This window comes from Terrapene carolina, unplaced genomic scaffold, assembly GCF_002925995.2.
Source record: "Terrapene carolina triunguis isolate 2854851 unplaced genomic scaffold, T_m_triunguis-2.0 Scaffold33715, whole genome shotgun sequence".
Classification (NCBI taxonomy): domain Eukaryota; kingdom Metazoa; phylum Chordata; order Testudines; family Emydidae; genus Terrapene; species Terrapene triunguis.
In genome coordinates, this window is record NW_020698066.1 from 153,080 (window position 1) to 174,560 (window position 21,481).

Consider the following 21,481-nt stretch of genomic DNA (forward strand, 5'->3'; position numbering starts at 1 on the left):
CCCTATCCTCCAGCGTATTACCACTCCTCCCAGTCTAGTGTCATCTGCAAACTTTCTGAGGGTGCAATCCACGCCATCCTCCAGATCATTAATAAAGATATTGAACAAAACTGGCCCCAGGACCGACCCTTGGGGCACTCCGCTTGATACCGGCTGCCAACTAGACATGGAACCATTGATCACTACCCGTTGAGCCCGACAATCTAGCCAGCTTTCTATCCATCTTATAGTCAATTCATCCAGCTCATACCTCTTTAACTTGCTGGCAAGAATACTGTGGGAGACCGTATCAAAAGCTTTGCTAAAGTCAAGGAATAACATGTCCACTGCTTTCCCCTCATCCACAGAACAAGTCATCTCATCATAGAAGGCAATTAGGTTAGTCAGGCATGACTTGCCCCTGGTGAATCCATGCTGACTGTTCCTGATCACTTTCCTCTCCTCAAAGTACTTCAAAATTGATTCCTTAAGGACCTGCTCCATGATTTTTCCAGGGACTGTTCTTGTGTTATGAAACAGGGCAAATAGGAGCACACAGTTTACCATGTCTGCCATTAATTATTTTGTAAGCCTATATTCCCTCTTACTCATCTCTTCTCTAAACAGTCCCAGTCTCTCTTCATATGGAAATTTTTACATGTCTCTAATCAGTCTTCACACCTGGCTCTGAAAGTCTTCTACTTCTAAAATATCCTTTTTGAGATAGGGTGACCACACTAATCCAGGTGAGGTGAGGGTGTAACATTGATTTTATACGTTGGTGTTTAGCCAACCCGTCCGCCACCCCTCCATAACTCTTTCTCTCTCTCTTTCCCTATGTGTGGTGTAGCCTCCTTATCTGTTTTTCAGATAGGAAGTTCTTCAGGCCAGGAGCTTTATTTTGTGTACAGATGCTCCCCGACTTACACAACTGTTCCATTCCGGAACGTCTTGCGTAACTTGAATTTTGCGTAAGTCGGAAACTATCTCCGACCATTAAGCAAAAAAAACCCCTAAAAAACCCTCCTATTTCTAGCTTATGGAACTTTTTACGTAAGTGCGGATTTGCATAAGTCGCGTTTGCGTAACCCCGGGGGGCATCTGTATTGAACAGCACAGATCACTTTGTCAATGTTAAATAATAGTAACAAATGGCCTTGCTATATAAAGTGAAATTCTTTCTTTTCAGAATCTCTCTTGAAATACATTTTCTATTGTTTAGAAGGATTTTCCTACTGAAATATCTAAGTCAAGTAATAGCATGAGCTCTTGATAAAATGTTAGTCTCCAATCAAGTACCCAGAATTTGTTCTCTTTGGGCCCAATCCTGCTAAAAAATCAATTGACGTTTTACCAATTACTTAACTGGAAACAAGAACAAGCAAATTTGTATTTTTTATTAGGTGCTCCTAACCTTGCTGTACAGTATCTACTGCCCATGCATACTTAAGTCTTATTCCTTTAGGGCTAGTCTACACTGGCAATGCTAAAGCGCTGCCGCGGCAGTGCTTTAACGTGGCTTATGTGGTCACGGCAGAGCGCTGGGAGAGCGCTGGGAGAGGTCTTAAAAAACCCACCTCCACGAGGGGTGAAGCTGCTAGCACTGGGAGCTCCCAGTGCTGGTGCAGTCTACACTGGCACTTTACAGCGCTGAAACTTGCTGCGCTCAGGGGGGTGTTTTTTCACACCCCTGAGCAAGAACGTTGCAGCGCTATAAATTGCCAGTGTAGACAAGCCCTTAGATAATCATTGTGGTCCAGGTTGTAAAGCTGCTATAGCATATTCTCATATGCAATGTCTGCTGTTTGTACAGTTTATAGCAAAGAAGACTATATACATAACTAATGTTAGCTTAAGGGATGCCAGAATGAAAGGATCTATTAATCTCTTTAAACATCAAAGGAAGCATTGCCCTGAAGCTTTGGCTTCACATAGTCCTGGATTGCTTCCCGTAGTAGTAGTAGTAGCCCATTCTTTCTTCTTGGTTTTAGACCTCCAGATGAGGCCTACATTTGGTATTTAGCAAGTTAATGTTATGAGGACAGCCTTTTTAGCAGCTGTGGACCCTATATTCCAGGCACTGGTAGCTTACTTTTTATACTCAGTTTTGCTCACTACCTAAGCACTTTTTGGAGCTTTCTACCTTCCAGGTTATAGGATCATAACTGAAGACTACTGACCAAAGTGTCACTATGTTCACCCCTTATTTAAACAGCTGTAGCCTTTATTTACATGCATTTAAACCAATTACCAGCTGGTTTTAAAGTGGTTGTACCTTTCCTTTTAGGCAGGCTTGGCTTTAAAACTGCTTATATTGAAAAGCATTGGTCCAAGATCCAAGTATTTCTATATTCAGTCAGAGTCCCAAACATACACTCCGCATTACTGCTGGGGACTCAGGGACTAATTAGAGTAAGGGACCACTTAATGTGAGTAAGGATAGCAGAATCTCACCCTATGGAAATCATCATAATTAATAGCTTCCATTTTTATACCGTACCTTTCATCTAAATCTCAAATTGCTTTCCAAACATTAACAAATTAATTAAGTCTCTTACAATCCTTCTGAAATGGGTACAGTAATATCTATTTGACAGGTGATCATGCTGTGGTATAGAGCTGTGAAGTGATTTGTCTAAGGCCACAAAGCGAGTCAGTGCAGAGCTGAAAACAGGAACCCAGGACAGCATTATTTTTTGACAGGCCTGTGAAATATTTTGCCTGTGAGATAATACCACCCTGTTTCTCCCCCGCCCCCCGCCCCCACACAGCAATAGACTTTTGTCCCAACATGTCCCAAAATAATAGTAATAAAAAAATGAACTGACTTTTATTCATCATCCCATTCCGCCTTAATGTGAATTGATAACAATCTCAGTTTTTAAAAATGATTGTAGTGGGACTATGATAGAAAGGGTGAGGTTGTAGAATTTGGCCCATAGTGCTTTGGGATGAAAGGTGCTACAGATATTTATTATGAGTGGAATTTTCAAAAACACTTGGCCTCATTCAGCTTCCACTGAAGTCGATGGTAAAATTTACTCCAATGGGAACAAAGCCAGGTCAATGATGAATGCTTTTGAAAACCCCACCTTGTATGTTTCTTTTAGTGCCCAGCATGGGTCCTTTTCAAGCAGAGGTGATGTGATCTCAGCTCTCACAAGCTAACAATCTAAAAGGACAAAAAACAGACTAGGGGAAAGCAATAAAATATACAAGCAAAAGGATAAAAGTAAAGGCTGGCAAGCATTTTAGTTCAAATTTGTGGACAGGGAATCGATATGATTTCTCATATATCTGTTATGACTTGTTTTTTTAGAACATAAGCTTTTGGGGGGGGTATTTATTCTGTCTGAGCAGTGCCAGATACAATGAGGCCTCTAGGAGCTTTCACAATGTAAATGTTAATGCTCACATTAGTTTTGTCTATATACAGGGGTTCTCAAACTTCATTGCACCGCGACCCCCTTCTGACAACAAAAAATACTACATGACCCCAGCAGGAGTAACTAAAGCCTGAACCCGCCTGAGTTCCCGCTGCTCCGGGCGGGGGGGGGGGGGGGGGGGGGAAAGCCCGAGCCCCACCACCCTGTTTGGGGGAACAAAGCCCGGGGCTTCAGCCTCAAGCAGGGGATCTGTAACCTGAGCCCTCCCACCCTGGGCTGAAGCCCTCGGGCTTTGGCTTTGACGCCCAGCATTGGGGCTCGGGCTTTGGCCCTGGGCCCAAGCAAGTCAAACGCCAACCCTGGCAACCCCATTAAAACAGGGTCTTGACCCACTTTGGGGTCCCGACTCTCAGTTTGAGAACCATTGGTCTATAATGAACCAATGATTTAGGGCAAAAAAAAGGAACATTGTCACTTAGCAAGTGGTAGTTTCCTTTTCGCCCTTAAGACAGCGAGAGTATGTCACACAATACCAGCTTTCAGATCCTTATTACAATCCCAAGCTTCAGGATATATTTTCTGAAACAAATACATTCTCTTCACTGCAGCAGAAAAAATAATAAACTGCAAAAATGTATTTTCCTGTTCTCTGCCTAAGGTTGCTTTGTTTGGGTTGAAATCTCTGTGTTTTCAGTTTTAATACAGTGCCCTTTCATAGTGGGAAATGGCAAGAAACAGTAACTATATAGAACCATTTTTCCCTCAAGAATATCTTGATTAAAAAGTATAGTGCATTACCTCAAAAGTGTGTAAAACATTTTAGGCCTCTTGCAGCATATTGCTTTATTAATTTTTGATTTACTTCATTGTATTCACAATCCATTGACTACAACCAAATGTCAAACTTTAAGATTATTTTGTTCAATGTGCTTATGCTAATTCTTCCAAAATCTTTCAGATTGTACCCTTATTAATGAATTATTTTTAAGCTGGGCAATAGTAATATATGACAAACAAAGCTTGTAGAGTAATCATAATATTATGTAGCTCTTACATGGCACTTTTCATCTAGAAATCTCAAAATGTTTTACAAAGCTGGGTGAGAATAATTATTCTCATTTTACAGATGGAGACAAAAAAGGGCACAAGGAGGTGAAGTCATTTACCCAAACTCACAGAGTGAGTCATTGGCAGACTTGGGACTAGCAACCTGTTTTTTTGACTCCCAGACCTGTGTCCTCCCTATTGGTCTATGTGGCCTCTATCTGTAAAAGCATTGAGTCTGATTATGTATCTACTCCCTCAGAGCAGTTTCAGAATCAAGCCAAGTATCAGAGGGGTAGCCGTGCTAGTCTGGATCTATAAAAAGCAACAGAGAGTCCTGTGGCACCTTTAAGACTAACAGATGTATTGGAGCATAAGCTTTCGTGGGTGAATGCCCACTTCGTCGGATGCATTCACCCACGAAAGCTTATGCTCCAATACATCTGTTAATCTTAAAGGTGCCACAGGACTCTCTGTTTTTTTACAGAATCAAGCCAGTTGTTTGGGAAATGTCATTTTAATGTAACAGTTTTTCCACACAGGCATAAGATATGCATTACAGTATCTTTTTTGTTGTCCCTCGTTTCTGACAGGAATCAGCTGCAATAAAAGTTGATACGTGTTCCCAAAAGTAAACTTTCACTGAAATAGAATCACTTTCCAGCATCAAAGCATCTGAAAAGCTCTGTTCATGGGCCTCTGCTGGAACATTTCCCCCAAAAACATTTAGTGATTATTTTTCTCTGCTGTACCAGAAAATATCAACAACCAAATATAACCCAACTTCCTTTTAATTCTAATTCAATTCTTTTGATTCATTCTCAATTTTTTCATAGTTAATTCTAAGGTTGCAAAACAGGCCTCCCAGGAGCCTAAATCACATTTCAAAAGTGACTTATGCATATAGGAGCCTAAGGGCTTGTCTACACACGAAGCTATTGTGAAATAAGGTAGTATGTGAATGTAAAGCACAATAGCTGTTCCTCACTATCTCCTCATGTGGACACTCTTATTCCACAGTAAAAGTGCCTTTGTGGATTAAGTTAATCCACAAGAAAGCACTCAATCCAGAATAAGACTGCAGAGCTAGTGAGGAATAGCTATTGCACTTTACATTCACATCCTATTTATTTCACGAAAGCTTCCCCATGTAAACAGGGTCTTGGGCACTTTTGAAAATGTAACAGCTGTAGTACTAGTGATGATTCACTTTTACTGAGAACTGCTTTGACTTTTCCTCCTTTCTACCCAGTATCTGCTGGTATCTGTTCATGACATGAAATAACTGAGCAGATCCCAAACATTCCAGGCATGTGTATTCTGAAATGGAGACAGTAACGCCAATCAGTGTAGACCATTTTCATTCCATTTGGAATTTTGAGAGTCTCTTTCTGTTTTACTTGTCCAGTCCCAGTTGTGTCATGACTGCCCAATCCTTTTTTTAAAAAGTGGAAAGTTCTGCCAGAAATAACTTCTTAGAGGTTTGATACTTCTCTGAACAAGCAGTGAAATGTTGACAAGGAAATTCTGAATACTGTTCCAGTCCCAAGCTTTAGTTATTGAATGGAATTATGTACAAAAAAAGAGAAAGAGAAAAAAAGCAAAGGAACTTGTTTGAAAATTATGTCAGAAACTGTATGCAATGGGCCACTTTGGCTGAGTTATTTTTATCTAAATTAGAAATAAAGCTGGTTGCAGAGACAGACCCTCAGCTAGTGTAAATTAAGTCAGTGGCACGTCTTACAAATTTATCATGAGTTTTACAATGTTTGGTTTGTTTTCTTAAAGCACCAATTCCTGGAGTAATGTCATTTAGTGAGAATCTCAGCTTTCACTCTGAAAAAAAAAAAAGGAAATATCTAGCCTTTGTGATTGCAGAGAAAAGCTTTGAAAACATGCCCCAAATCTATCCTAAATGTTTTTTTTAAAAATAGGAAAATAAAAAGAATCCCAATTAAAAAAAAACTCCATGATTTTTAAGCCAGTTTCACGATTTGTTTTTGCGGGGGGTGGGGGGAGGGAGAGGGGTTAACAAACTTAACTTCATGTTGGAATGGTGGAGGAGTTGAGGTAAGATACTATGTAGACCTAGTTGAAAGTATTAGTTACTAGACATGATACATTTTCTAAAGGTTAAAAGCCAACAGTGCAATCTGGGCTCCATTCTAGTAAATGGCATATCTCCTAATGACTTTAATGGGGCAAGGATTTCACCCTTAAGATTGGGAGCCAGAATGTGTAGGGTGAGATTTCCAAGAGGAATGCGTGTTGGCCTAATTCTGCTCCCACTTAAGACAACAAGAGTTTTACTAGTGCAGCATTGCCAACCCTAAAACTTAAAACATCATGAGACAGACCCCAAAAACCACAAGACTTAAAAAAAAAAAAAGACTATATTGTCTTTTTTTGGAGGGGAGGGTCTGTTGATTTCTGAACTCCCCCTACCCACTATATATGAGAGAGAGAATTAGTGTTGCCCACTCCCAAATGTATTGAGTAAAGTGATTTTGGCTCTGACTGCAGGAGCAATCACTATCTGCCTGATGGCGCAGAACTTCCAGCTTTTCCTCAAACCCCAACATTCTAGTTAAGTCTGTAGCCCCCCATCTCCACATCTGTCCATCCCCCCAGCAATTAATTACACACTCCCAGCCCCCACATCTGCCTGTCGCCCCCCAGACCCCACACCAGCTCTGGGGTCCTTCACCCCCTTCCCAGCCGGGGGAGGGAGAGGGAGCTGCAGGTGCTTTTCTCCCCTTTCCCAGGCCTGAGAGAAGGTGGCTGTAGGGTTTCTTCACCCCTTTCCCCCCTTTTTTCTAGGCCTGGTGTTATAGGAATGTTTTTATTGTAGACTCTGCCCCAGACTTCCTGTGTGACCTGGGCAGATAACTCAACCTATCTGTGCCTTAGCTTTCCCAACCTGTAAAATTGGAATAAAGCCTATCCACAGGGATATTTAGCATGACTAATACTTGAGCTCCTCCAGTCTAAGGTGCTAAATAATTGCAAATTATTATTTGAAAACTTATTTATTTTGAGAAACTCCCCTGAGAGAGATCATTAAGATGACCTAACCCCCAGTACAGCCATTCCGTTGACCCAGCTACCACTTCTTAGGGAGGAGGAGGAGGATTATCTTCAACAATGGGAGAGTCCCTCCAGTCACTGTAGTAAGTTCCTACACTGAAGTGCTACAGCTGTGGCACTGTAGCATTTTAAGCGTAGCTACCGTGTATACCAAAACTGAAGGAGAGGGCCAGAAAGGACTGAACGCAGAGGGGCAGTGGAGAGGCTTACCTGCTGATGTCTCACACCAGAGAGCTGGGCCCAGGGGAACAGTAAGAGGGCTGGAGGAGAGGGGGATGCTCCCCTGGTTAGGATGATCTCCCATCAGACAGGCTGTGGTGGTTCCCACTGGGAAGAGTGGGGTTGTGCTCCATTTGGAAGGGGGGGGGGGGGGGGGGGCTACCCTAGCAGAAAGACAGAAGAGGACTGAAAGAGAGTCCAGGTGTTGTAGGAGGCACTGATGTGTGGTATGTGAGATATCAAAGGGTGAGATGTATTGGGATTTTAATGACTACATGGACTGGTGTGATGAGTGGAGGCAAGAGAGCCTGGTGTAGAACCCTTGGGTTACCTGAGAGGGAAAACTGAGGTGGGTGCACAGTTGTGCCTATGACAGAAGCTCTAGGGGTGTAGTCTTGCCATTGCTGCTTCGCTTTGTAACCCCACTTAGCTGCCTTGGTCCTGCAGATAGCACTGAGCATGCGGCTCCTCTGGCCTCCTAGCAACAGAGGGGGTTGTGGTGCTACTCCTTCCTTCCCTCTGCTTCCCGTCAGTGAAAAGCAAAGAGGGGCAACCAGCACCACAAGGTGACCACTCGCTCCCAGCTAGAGAAGAATGGGGGAAGGGACCTAGTGACCCCACCCCCGGCAAAGAGAGACAGGCTTGGGTAAACCTGAGAGTCCACCCCCAGCAATAAGGGACTGAGGGAGGCTCCCTAGCCCACAGTAAATGTAGGGGAGTGCCAGAGGCAAGGGAGAATAGGGAGGAAAAATGCAGAAATTCTCTCCATCTCCTCCAACAAGGGAGCAGCTGAGGAACATGGCCCCTGGGGTGGAGGTGAAGCTGGGTACCCTCTGATGGGGCATTAGTACCTCTCAAGTGGGGGAGTGAAGGGGAATAAGACACCTCCCTCAGGAGCAAAAGAAAGGGGAATAGAGCCCCTTCCCCACCTGCAAATGAGTCACGAGACTGCTAATAAATGAAACAAATTTCTAAGGGGAATAGGGGGCCAGGAGAGGGAAACGGAGACGCCCAAGTGTGTGGAATGGGGTGGGAAAAGATTCCACTGAAGAAAAGAGAGACCCCTGCCCCCAATGGGGAATGCCATGAGGAGAGCCAAGTATGAACACAGTGGAGCGAGACTCCAGAGAGGGATAGGAGCTTCCAATCAGGCCTAAGGAGAGACACTTACAAAGGGAAGGAGAGAACAACTGCAAAAAGAGTCCCAAGGGGGAAAAGAGAGATGAGAGCCACCACCCAACGGGAGAGGGAAGTGGAGAGACCCACAAGGATGAGGCAGTGAAGCAGATGATCAAATAGTGAAAAGTACCCAAGGAGGGAGAGAGGAATGAACCCGAGTGGGTGGGGGGAAGGGGACTTAGGGCAGACCCCTAGGGTATGTCTACACTTACCCGGTAGTTCGGCGGCGAGCGATCGAACTTCTGGGTTCGACTTATCGCATCTTGTCTGGACGCGATAAGTCGAACCAGGAAGTGCTCGCCGTCGACTGCGGTACTCCAGCTAGACGAGAGGAGTACCGCGGAGTCGACGGGGGAGCCTGCCTGCCGCGTGTGGACCGAGGTAAGATCGAACTAAGGTACTTCGAACTTCAGCTACGTTATTCACGTAGCTGAAGTTGCGTACCTTAGTTCGATTTGGGGGGTTAGTGTAGACCAAGCCCTAGAAGAGGAGACATTCCAGTGAAAGAGGGTGTCAGTGAAGAGAGAGATTCCAGGAGGAAAGAGATGGAGCGAGACCACAGTGATGCAACTTGGTGGGAGGGAAGAGAATAGGGCAGCAAGAGAGAAGAGAGTGGAGGGATGGAGGGAAGGACAGAAAAATTAATCATCAGAAAAACAAATGCTGAAAATAACAGAGGGAGACAGATGAAGAGATAGAAGAAAATAAAAATGTCGAGTGACAGTTGACAAGGAATAGAAGATAAATCATGGGAGACACAGTAAGTTACTATTCTTATCTGGCTAGCACCAATAGTTGCAAGGCACTTTACAGACTGGTATACATTCAAGGTGCCTGCCCTAAAGACCTTACAGACTACACAGGCAATGTATAAATGAAGGAAAATAAGTAGTGACAAAAACCAATACAATTGACATTTTGTTTGGATTTATTACTTTAAGTTTAAAGAAAGCTTAGTGCCAGAAGATTACCTGAAAATACTTTGATTTTTATATAGCAGGAACCCTCACGTGAAATGATTGTACAGAAGCAGGGGTGTTTGGCTGGTCTGGTTCTATGGGTATTAGAGCTCCAGTGTCCTGCGTATTGGATGGGGGTAACATGCTTTGTTTTGTTGTTAACAATGATGCTGACTTCTTCAGTATATTTTTCTATGTTTCTGTGTGCATCTGATGAGAAATGTATGAGAGTATTAAGAGCCCTTGGGTGTGTTAGTTTTGGTGCAGGAAAATTAGCATTTTAAAGGAACAAATTTTGGCCATGTGACAATTTATTGAAGTACAGATATAGATACTCTTACTTTTTTTTTGGTTCCAAGTTTTAAAGTTTTTGTAAATTTTCTAAAATTCAGAAAATTGTGCAAACTTTATTCAAAATCTATTGGTGGAACATGCCTGGTCCCTCTCTCTCTGCCCCCCACCCTCTTTTTTTCCTCAGCCTTCCCAAACACTCCGTCATTTTCCCCTGCTTTGGTTGGCTGTCTACAGGTGTGTATATTGCCCCCAAATTTCCCACTGGTGATGGCAATAATGAAAGCATTAGAGTAGAAAGGGCTGCAAGCATTTTAAGAACTGTGTTGTCTAAGCCTGCTGGGAGCAGAAATATGTGACAAAATGTTTAAGATGTCAATGGTGCATTGTCTACACTAGTGCTCCTATCATTGGTGGAGCTGAATAACTGAGACTATGTCTACGCTACACAGCTTTTAGCGACACGGCTGTGTTGCTACAGCCATGCCACTAAAAAGTGCACAGTATAGCTGCTGTTTGTCATCTCTCCTGCCAACAAAACAATTCCACCCCCAATGAGAGGCATCAGCTTTGTCGGCAGGAGAGCGCTCCTGCTGACACAGTGCTGTTCAGACCGGCGCTTGTTGTCAGCAAAACTTTTATCCTTCAGGGGGATTTTTTTTAACACCTCTGAAAGACAAAAGTTTTGTTGTTCAGTTGCCAGTGTAGACAAAGCCTGAGAAACTTTAGATAAAATATCCTAGTGTAGACCAGGTCTAACTGTGAGCAATTTGTTTTTGAAGGAAAGATGTCTAAAGAGGGGTGATATGCATCAATTTTAGGTCTGGTGTTATTTAGCATCTTCATTAATGCACTGGAAGAGGGAGTAAAGTGTGTTAATTGGGTTTGCAGAGAAGACTCATTTGGATGATGAGGACAGAGAAATTATGTGAAGTGTAACAGAGGAGTGAAAAGTACAGGAAAGAAATAACAAAATGAGATTTAACTTAGCTAACAAGATTAGCTAGCTAATCTTGAAAAAAATAATATGGAACACAGATTTATTAGAAGGTTGATACTTGGAAATCAGTAATGCTGAAAGAAACCTAGAGGTGATAGTGGACAACAAATTTAAAATAAGCTTGCAATGTAAATATAACACCACAAATGTGATGGATGTGGTTTTGGGATGTATTCAAAGAGAGAATCTGCTCAACTTTGATGATTCCAAACCTAGACTATAGGATTTAATTCTGAGCATCTCTGAATTCCCTCCAATTTGCCTAGGTCTTTCTAGAGAGCAATAAGAAGGTAATGAACATTTCACAGGGTTAGGCCCCAACTCTCCCTAAAATTAATGGGAGCTAAGGCACTCAGCTCTTTATAGAACACTTTGCAGGATTGGGCCAAAAAATTAGCAGGCAGGTGCATTCTGCACAAATTTCAGTTTCTGACAGGCTTTAAGATGGAGTCACATTAGAACAGTGACATCATAATAATGGTATGGATAACACAGCGATATCTATAGTTTAAAGAATCATGTTTTATATATGCAGCTCTTGCAACTTTACTCTGAAAGGACACAGGGTTTTCAGATCTGTACTGTATACTTCCTTTAAGTATCCAAAGGCAAGTGCAAAATCCAGTTTTTCATTCCAGTAGCCCAGGCTGTAGCAACTCTGGTGCTGTGTGGAAAATAAACACAGCACAAGACATACAAAACCTGCATTCACATCTTGTGCACTCTATCTGGTAAACAATGTATTTGACTCACTAACAGTCTCTGGGCTTAACTACCTTGAACTGCTTTGAAAAATGAACCTCTAATTTTGTTGTAACATCAGCAGTTAATTCCCTTCCATAAGTAAATAAAACAAGTACGGTATGTTAAAGACCTATGAGTCATGTCCCACATCAGAATTAGCAAATACAAAATAATAAACAGCAGATCACTGCTAACGGGCTGGTTCTAACATCATAGCTGGAGGCACATGCCCAGAGCTTAAATGGGAATTGTGCCCAATACTGTACAGAAAGAGGGTTTGTGAGAATGAGGAGAAAGATAGTGTAAGGCAGGGTTATTAAACTGAGGATGAACTCTAGTAAAATATATTGAATACCCTCCCAGCAAAAGCACAACAGCAGCGTGACACCATGTGCAACATTATCCTACATGACGTGATGAAGTCTCATAAATCCACAGAGATGACCATCATCGGTGCACTTTAAAAGTGGATGGTGTACAACTTGAATTGCAGGTACCACTTTGCCCCAGGGCTTGAAAATCTAATATGCTGGGAATGGTGTCCACACTTCTATATATGCTAATAACCAAATCCAGCCCTCCCTTCCATGCATGCAACCCCATTCAAGTTTTTTACATCTCCTCTCAGTGCCACTCCCTTCCTTCTCCCCCTAAATCAATTGCCTCTTTCCTGATCTGACTCACCAGAAAGAATGATCATGTCTCCTATGACCCCAAAGAGACTGGGAGAGACTCCTGGGACAAATCTGGCTGGTCAGCCCCCACAAACCAGAGGAAACAAAGAAAATAGGAGACAGTAAACCTTTTGTCAAAGTGCTAATCAGAGAGTTGTTTGGGTGGAACACTATGAGTCAGCAGATTCAGCTGCTATGCCTGCATGAACAAATAGCCAGTAACTGGTGCCCAAGTTTTTGGGGTCAAAGTTATATCCAGAGAAAGTGACATGATGGATATCATAAGCAACTAACCCTTAAAAGATGCCCTTAACAGCAGTTAGTGGTATCTTTTTCATTGCCAGAGACTTCTGATACATTGAATTCCAGTGTAAAAGGCTTAAGATTCCATAAAATGAGGAAACCGTAAGTGATAAAACAGTATAATTAGTTTCTCAAATAACTGCATCCCTCCCTTTGGATTTTTCAAAAGATACTGTTTATTAAAGGAATGCACATACCAGCATAGCCTGACATGGCCTGGCCTGACATGCGTAATTAACACATGGAGCGAGGCCTCATTTTTTGGAAGAGAGAATTAAGGAAGGAAATAAATCATCAGGTTGAAAACAGAATGTTTGTGCAAAATACGGTAAATAAATAGGTCAGTAGGCTAAGAAGACAGAATGTCTGAACCAACTAAGGCTTTGTCTACACTAGCACTTTTATCAGTAAAACTTTTGTCAGTCAGGGGTGTGAAAAAACACACCCTTGACTGACATAAGTTTCACCGACAAAAGCGCCGGTGTGGACAGAGCATACTGTTACTAGTATATTTATCACTCTGCCTTGTTACAGTTATTATCTATTAATTGTGTAACAGTAGTTCCCAAAGGCCCTAATAAAGACTGGGGGCCCCACAGTGCCTGGTTGTTGAACAAACACTGGAAGACATGGTAACCCTGGAACTTTTGCCATATTAGAAAATGATATGGAACTCTGTGTTTAAAGTGTTGCCTTGGAAAATGAAGTTATTTAACTGCTTATACTTTATGTTAAGTTTGAATGCATCCACTAGTCCATTTTTCCATTTATCTTGCTGATATGATGCATTTTATTATGGTCTGATGATAAAGTGATACGGTGGAGGTCTTGAGTTAGGTAGGTAGGTAGGGTCTGGGAGTTGCTGTAGACCTTTGTGCGCATCCTGGTGAATTTTATGTTGTTTTTCCTCATTATTCCTTGTATAAGGGTGATAGTGGCAGAGGAAACAACCAATGTGTTGTAGAATGCTCAGGTGACCTTCCAGACCACCAGCTTATTTGACAAACTGTCCCTTGATTATTTCAAATGCTTCCCCATACTTTCCCTCACAGCACTCCTCTGTGCTCCCCTCCACACAGCACCCCTTCTGTGCTCAATTTGTTTTCTCTCTAGCCCTTACTTTGTGCTCCCCACATCCTTGTTTCCTCTCTGGAGAAGTATCCTATTGCTGCCTAATGTAGGATCCTCCCAGCCCAGCCTTCTGGTTACCAGTATAGAGTGTGTATTCCCCACTCCAGCCCAGCAGCTACATTATACTGCACAGCTTCAGTGGAAGCAGTTGTCTTGAGCTCCCCCTGAAAATATCTAAGAGGTGACTGGCTTGGTACAGTAGAACCTCAAAGTTACAAACACCTCGGAAATGGAGGTTGTTCATAACTCTGAAATGTTTGTAACTCTGAAATGTTTGTAACTCTGAACAAAATGTTATGGTTGTTCTTTCAAAAGTTTACAACTGAACATTGACTTAATGCAGCTTTGAAACTTTACTATGCAGAAGAAAAATGCTGCTTTTAGCCATCTTTATTTAACTGAAACAAGCATAGAAACAGTTTCCTTGCCTTGTCAAATCTTCTTTTTAAACGTTCCCTTTATTTTTTAGTAGTTTACATTTAATACGGTACTGTACTGTATTTGCTTTTTTGGTCTCTGCTGCTGCCTGATTTGTGTACGTCTGGTTCCAAATGAGCTATGTGGTTGACTGGTCAGTTTGTAACTCTGGTGTTTGTAACTCTGAGGTTTTATTGTATGGTTAAGATAGGGTGACCAGACAGCAAGTGTGAAAAATCGGGACAGGGGGTGGGGGGTAATAGGATCCTATATAAGAAAAAGACCCAAAAATCGGGACTGTCCCTATAAAATTGGGACATCTGGTCACCCTAGGTTAAGAGCTCTGAGGACCATTGGGAGAGCAAGTTGTGGAGGATCATCTGGTGCATAAGCACAGCGCTGCTATAGACACCTTCAACTGTACACAGTTGCAGCCAAGTCCTGGGGACTGAAAATATCTGGTACCATTTGGGACACTATCAGCCAGATCAGGACTTCCTGACAGCTATGGTTGGTAGGAATCTTGGTGTGTATGCTAGATAAGCTTACCTTTGACACAGGCCTGAACTTGCCCGTACCATTCCCCACAGCTGTCACAGAGCAGCGTAAAAGCAGTCTCTTTGTTGCCCATGACGTAGCCCTGAGCACAAACATATAGCAGCTCATCCCCCATTTCAAACCCAGTGTGACCATGCAGGATCGTGTGAGGGAAGGATGGGGGGTCCCCACATGGTTTGTCTGAGAAGAAAAAGAAACAAGAATCGTTAGGAGAAAATGTAATATGTTGAAGTATATTGCTAAGCATGGTGTTAGACTGGTAAGTCTAGATACAATCGCCTGTATATCCACAGAACACATACACTATTCACCACGTACGGTACACGTTCCCCAGAGTACTTCATAATTATGCTTCAGTCATGCCCTGGACAGGCATAGGTGGAGTTAAAAGAGTAGTTTGAGCTTCGTGCCCATGCAATTTTGGGTTCTTTGTTGGGGAGGTGTCAGTACTTGTTGGGATGGCGATGTGTGTGGACCCATATCTAGTAGGGCTTTTGCCTACTTTAGAAATCAACTAGCTAAATCAAGGTTACAATGTCTTATCCTGTATCCAGGCCTAATTTTGGTCAGGCCTAGATATCATGTTAGCTAAGCCTGACATAAACTGAACCATTTTTTTCTGAGTCAAGACAAAGCCTTGGAAATGGACGGAGACTTCCAGCTCGTTCTATAGAGTCCTCTAAAGAGTTAAGTATCAGGAGGTAGCCGTGTTAGTCTGTATCTACAAAAACAACAAGGAGTCTGGTGGCACCTTAAAGACTAACAGATTTATTTGGGCATAAGCTTTCGTGAGTAAAAACTTGCATCCGAAGAAGTGAGGTTTTTACTCACGAAAGCTTATGCCCAAATAAATCTGTTAGTCTTTAAGGTGCCTCTAAAGAGTTGTCAGTTGGTGAGATCTAACTCGAGCCAAGTTAAAACCTGTAATGACAGGCTCAGTAGGCCACTTTCAATCCTCTGAGCCCTCCAGTCCCCTACCTAACAGCATATCTAATCTACAGGATTCTCATTAACCTTTTCCTTCTCCTAACGGGAACTCATTTACAATCTCAAATTGGCTTCCAAAGAGGAAACCTAATCTGTGAAGCACTGACCCATGTTCTCAAATTCACAAAGACAGTTAGGGTTAATAAAGCTCTGAATGCTCCTGTGAGAAAACTGAGATGCTAAATCAACATGTTTGTCAGGAAATAAAATATAAAATGCATTTAATTGAATAACTCATTTGACAGTACTTGTGTATGCAGCGCTGAGAACCTGAAAGTGAAAATGAATACAGTATAAACATACGTGAAATTGACTTAATTTAATTTCTTTTTTCTACCTGAGAGAAATGCAAACAGTAAATAAACAACAGCCATAGTGAAAAGCAAACTTCATTTTAAAAATTTATACAGTTTTAATAATCTAAGAAGGTGTCAATAGCATAGGGCCAGACTATTCAGGTAGTAATAAGAGCACAGAGTGTCCTCTCCTTGCAGATTCTCCCCTCCTCATGAACATCCTGTGAGAGAAGGGTTAGATACAACCATGTCCCCATCCCTTCTTGCTTCAGATTCCATAGGCCCTCCTTGGAAGGCCAAGGGTGTCAGGGGCCACACCCTACCAAAACCACAATGGACAGTGAATACAGCCACAGGACATATTAACTCTTTCATAGCCCCTTCCACACTTCCTTTCACTCACTCCAGAGGCATTGATGGCTTGGGGGATACTGCTGACAGCATAGCTTCAACGAAGCCACATTGTCAAGGACTGGTGCAGATGGCACTGTTCTTGCGGATCTTATGGGACCTGTAGCTTGTGGGGCCAGGACCACTGGTTATCCTGCAGGAGGAGACACCTCAACAATCCTAGGAAAATCCCACAAGATCCCTGTTGAGTTTTCCTGCCCCTAGATCCACTCCCATGGGTATTTCTACTGGCTATCCAGGTTATGATCCAGGCTATAGGGAAATACATTGTTATTAATGATATATGATTTTTATGTTGAGAATTATTAGCCTTATTGTGGAACTTATTGTCATACAGAAAATACTATTGCTACATGAAGGTGCATTTGGTGGAGGGATACTCCTTTGTCAGCATTTCCTCTCAGTATGGGGATGCTTTATGGCCCTCACTGAATGTTTCTGAACCAGGTGTGCTGCAAGACCATCGGCCGTTAATTTAGAGGAGACATGAGCAATGTTAAAGCTTTGGAATTTATTCTCCCTTTAATACACACATACAGCATCAAGTTTCAGAAGTTAGTGGGAATGATATATACATCCATTGATAGGAGAACACACCTCTCTGAGCCAGACAAGGCTCAGTCTATGCTCTGTCTCATTTAGGCTTGGCACGGGCACCTGAGTAAGTGAGGAGCAATTAGCAGCTAATGTGTTTCCTGTGAACTGATAAGAGTGATTAGATTGACATGGGTGAAAGGAATAAAAAATATTTGGCTGCCACATGGGAAAGCTACAGACCACTGGAATAGGTGTACTCTATTTGTGTAGTTACATTAATTAATGTTGAAAAGAGTTAGGTGTTTGCATTGAAGAGAGAATTGATCCCAAAGCATTCTAGTAATAGAGTTACTTATTTGAAGGTATCCTAACCTACAGTTGTGCTGCTTAATTATGGGGCATGGTGGGGGAAATTAGCATCTCCAAACTTTAAATATACCTTATGATTAACACATTTGATATGCACACTATATCCTTCCAGGAGATAGAGTTGAAGGGCTAGGGTTGCAAATTTTGGTTGGATGTATTCCTGGAAATTTCATCACATGACATAATCTTTAGTTAAAGATTAATCTTTAATTTAATTCCTGGAGACTCCAGGCCAATCCTGGAGGGTTGGCAACCCTATGAAGGGCCCTAGCTACAAAACAACCTAATGGAGGAGATAAAATGGAGCCTGTCCTTCTTCAGAGCATGCTGCAAAGTCTGCCTGTTTCCCATAACCTGTCCACCATAAACAAAGAATTAGTGACACTCAATTTAAAAGGGAAAAAAAAGAGGAGAGAATTTTCAAGAACCTGGGCAAGGTTCTTGAAGAGCACAGTCAGCTGTGATATTGTCCAAGTACAATGCTATGTAAATGTAAATTACTATAGTGATGGGTGCCCTAGAAATACCTAAGATAGATGCACTGAGATGTCCATCTACATCCTACCTTAAGCAGTTGGTAACCAACTCCCAAAGAAAAGGATAGTGCAAGTGAGTGTGCATCCAGAAATCATTCATAACTTTAGAAGACCCTTTTAAATACAGGTCAGTAACTCTTATTATGGGGAAATTTTCTGTACTTTACCTTGCTCCTGAAGAGTAAAGTTAGAGAGAGTTCTACCAGCCTTTCAAGATATTAAAGCACATTAGCACCAGCAAAAACACTCTTCTTTGTTTAAGAACAGGGGGATCAAGGTTAATAGATTCAAGATCTTACAGTCAGAAGGGACCCTTATGATTACCTAGTCTGACCCCTGGCATTAAAAAAAAACCCTGTAGAATTTCACCAAGTAGTTCCTGCATCAAGCACATGATTTCTGATTTGAGTCAGAGCATATGTTTTAGAAAGACATCAATCATGATTTAAAGATTTCAAGTGAGGGAGAATCTACCACATCCCTAGGTTAGTAATTCCAACGGTTAATTACCCTTACTGTGAAACATTGTGCCTTATTTTTAGTTTGAATTTGTCTAGCTTCAGTTTCTAGCCATTGGATCTTGCTATGTCTTTGTCTGCTAGTTAAAGATCCCTCTGCTATAAGAAATTTTCTCCTTGTGTGGGTACTTAGAGATCATGATCAAGTTACCTCTTAATCTTCTTTTTGTTAAACTAAATCGATTGAGCTTCTTAATCTCTCATTGTAAAGCAGGGTTTCCAGACCTCAAAGGAGGTGGCAGTAGTCAAAGTGGAATAGAATGAGAGCCTGCATGAAAGAATTGGCTGTAGGAATGGAAAGAAAAGGGGAAGATTTTGGCAATGTTGATGCACAAACCTTGGATGTGTAATATGTGAACCCTTAGCATGAGACTGTTCTCCATGGTCTTGCCTTCACTGCACAGTTCACTCGAGTGACAGGCATCTGAGCGTGACCACTCAAATTCGCCTAGCTTGAGTCAGAGAGCCAACGCTGCAAAGCCAAACTTGAATTACTGCATCCATAAAGGTGCTGCATTCATTTGTGTGAGGTGGCAGGAATTCTGGGGGCATAGCCCATGGTTCTTAGCTCCACTAATCTGAGCTGCTTTCTCTGAATTCTTTCATTGTATTGTGAGAGAACTTGTCTGTCCTTTCTGGACATCTGTGCAGAAGTGGTCTTGGCTAGCAACTCATTAAAGTAAACCACTTGCAGCTTGGCATGCTTCAGACTTCTGTCTGTGGCCACTGTTCCAGCAGGTGGGAAGGCCTGGGTCCAACTTGGAGCAATGGTCTGTACCAAATGTTGGCATTAATGCAAATTTCATTTTGGGAAGAGGATGCAGGTATAGGGCATGAAAGCTGGTGGAGGGTGTTTCTGCAGCAGCTTGTCTCTATGAGAGAATGGGGGTCACCAGGAGAAAGCAGAAATATGGCTCACTAAGGAGATCATGTTAAATGGATGTAGAAATAGAGGACTGGGGACAGCTGATGCAGATTTTAATAGCTGATGACTCTCCCTATGCTGACTGGCAGTTCTGAAACAGGACTGTGTGCTTGGGACATTGCTGATCACCTAGTCCATCTCCTCATAGAACTGGCCTGTTCTCAGTGACTTACAGAGCACTGCAGTCCCTCGTCTTCCCGTATGTGATCTTTATGGACTTGATATTTTTTTTCCTTCTGCCTGAGGTCCTGTCCGGTGGATCCCTTGCTCTGCCAGCTTCCTAGAGAGCACATAATCAAACTGTGAATTTCAAGTACTGGTTCTGAAATCATAGCCTTTGCGGACCTCCCAACAGAGATCCACAAGAACCGCCATGTCACCATCTGGCCAGCTGGCAGCATGCTGGAAGACAACCTCCTAGATACGATTTCCTGTACAACCAATGGTACTGGTACAGTGAGCTGCCTGTGAACGTGGGGTCAAACGCCAAACCAGGCTATTTACGTTGGTAGGTGACTTCTGGTGCACAAGTAGGGAGTGAATATCTGGCAAGAAAATGCAGCTCAGATAGGGTCGCCAAGTTTCCAGGATTGGTCTGGAGTCTCCAGGAATTAAAGATTAATCTTTAATTAAAGATTATGTCATGTGATTAAATCTCCAGGAATATGTCCAACCAAAATTGGCAACCCTAAGCTCAGGTGGAATTGTGAGAAGACGTTGGAGAATTAACAGCACTTGAGTGGCTTAGGCCCGTGTTCACACTGCAGAGTCGTTATGTTCATAGCTCAAGTGTTAGCAATACTAGAGCCTATACTCCCTCTTGGGCCAGCTGACGTTCAGTGAAAAGCACTACCATGCTTGAACAAAAGGTTTTTGTGTATGGACAGGACTTGGGTCAGAGGCACCAGTCAAGTGTCAACTCGAGTCAACTGTGCAGCAAAGACAAGGCCTAAGAGTGTTTGTTTGGCACCAACAAATCAGTTAAGGCCAGTGATAGCTCTGGTTACAGAACGGCAATAGATTCAGTAGCCTTTTCTTTACAAGGGGGTTTAAGAGACCTGAATTACTTCAGACTGCATATTCAGTCTTGACTTGGACTTCAGGAGTAATGACCATCTGAAGAAAGTTAGTGGCAGGTGATTTTTCAGTAGCGTTGATGTAAGTCTCTATAGGGGAAAAGAAATCCCCAGTTTCCAGCAAAGAAACTTTCTTTACTTAAATTAGATGCAACTGTTGAATCTGTAAAGGTTTTCTGAGACATCTTGAATAAACTTAAATATGCAAATAAAGGACAATCTGAAATAAACAAACAAATAACTCAATAAAGACACAAACCTCAGTTTCCTCGTACAGGTAAATCTCCTTTTGGCAGGATTAGTAATCTTTCCAGTTACCATTCCATATGTTTCACTGACTCCCAGATTCTGGAGGCTACCATGAAACATCTGCCTTCTGGTTTCTTTGAAGGACAGCCAGGAGAATTTTCCCAGAGCCATCTCTGGGGTTTGTGATGAGTAGTCCTATCATTAAGAGTTTAGAAGAGCTCACTCTTGATGCCAAATCTCTGAAAGATGAGGGTGGCTGCTTTACTTTCCTTCTTCATCTTGGAGATACTTAAGCATGGAGAATTTTCCTTTTTCCAGATAAACACTGAGATGAAATGAAATGCAAAGAACCAAAACACAACCAATATAAGTGTTCCTTGTAAGCTACTGCTGTTGGGATGCCAATACCTCTTTCATCAGAGAATGCCTGGTAAAAATAACTTCATTTATTAGTTTAAATGACATCACCAGGTAGCTGGAAATTCACTGGCAGCTAAATGCAAAGCTTTGGAAAAGAAAACTACAGAAATTGAAAAACGTCCATATCCATGGTAAAGCATAGCAAATAAAAAGAAACAGCATAAACACACAGAAATCTATAGTTTA

General features: G+C 42.2%; 1 protein-coding gene across 1 annotated transcript in view; it reads right to left on the reverse strand.

Annotated features, from left to right (window-relative positions):
- The window catches only part of LOC112118707 (sushi domain-containing protein 5), a 65,862-nt gene that overhangs the window by 7,342 nt on the left and 37,039 nt on the right, over positions 1-21,481 (reverse strand). Inside the window, exon 4 of the mRNA XM_024217121.2 lies at positions 14,963-15,151. Coding sequence (XP_024072889.2) covers positions 14,963-15,151 — 189 coding nt within the window. The remainder of the gene's footprint in view (positions 1-14,962; positions 15,152-21,481) is intronic.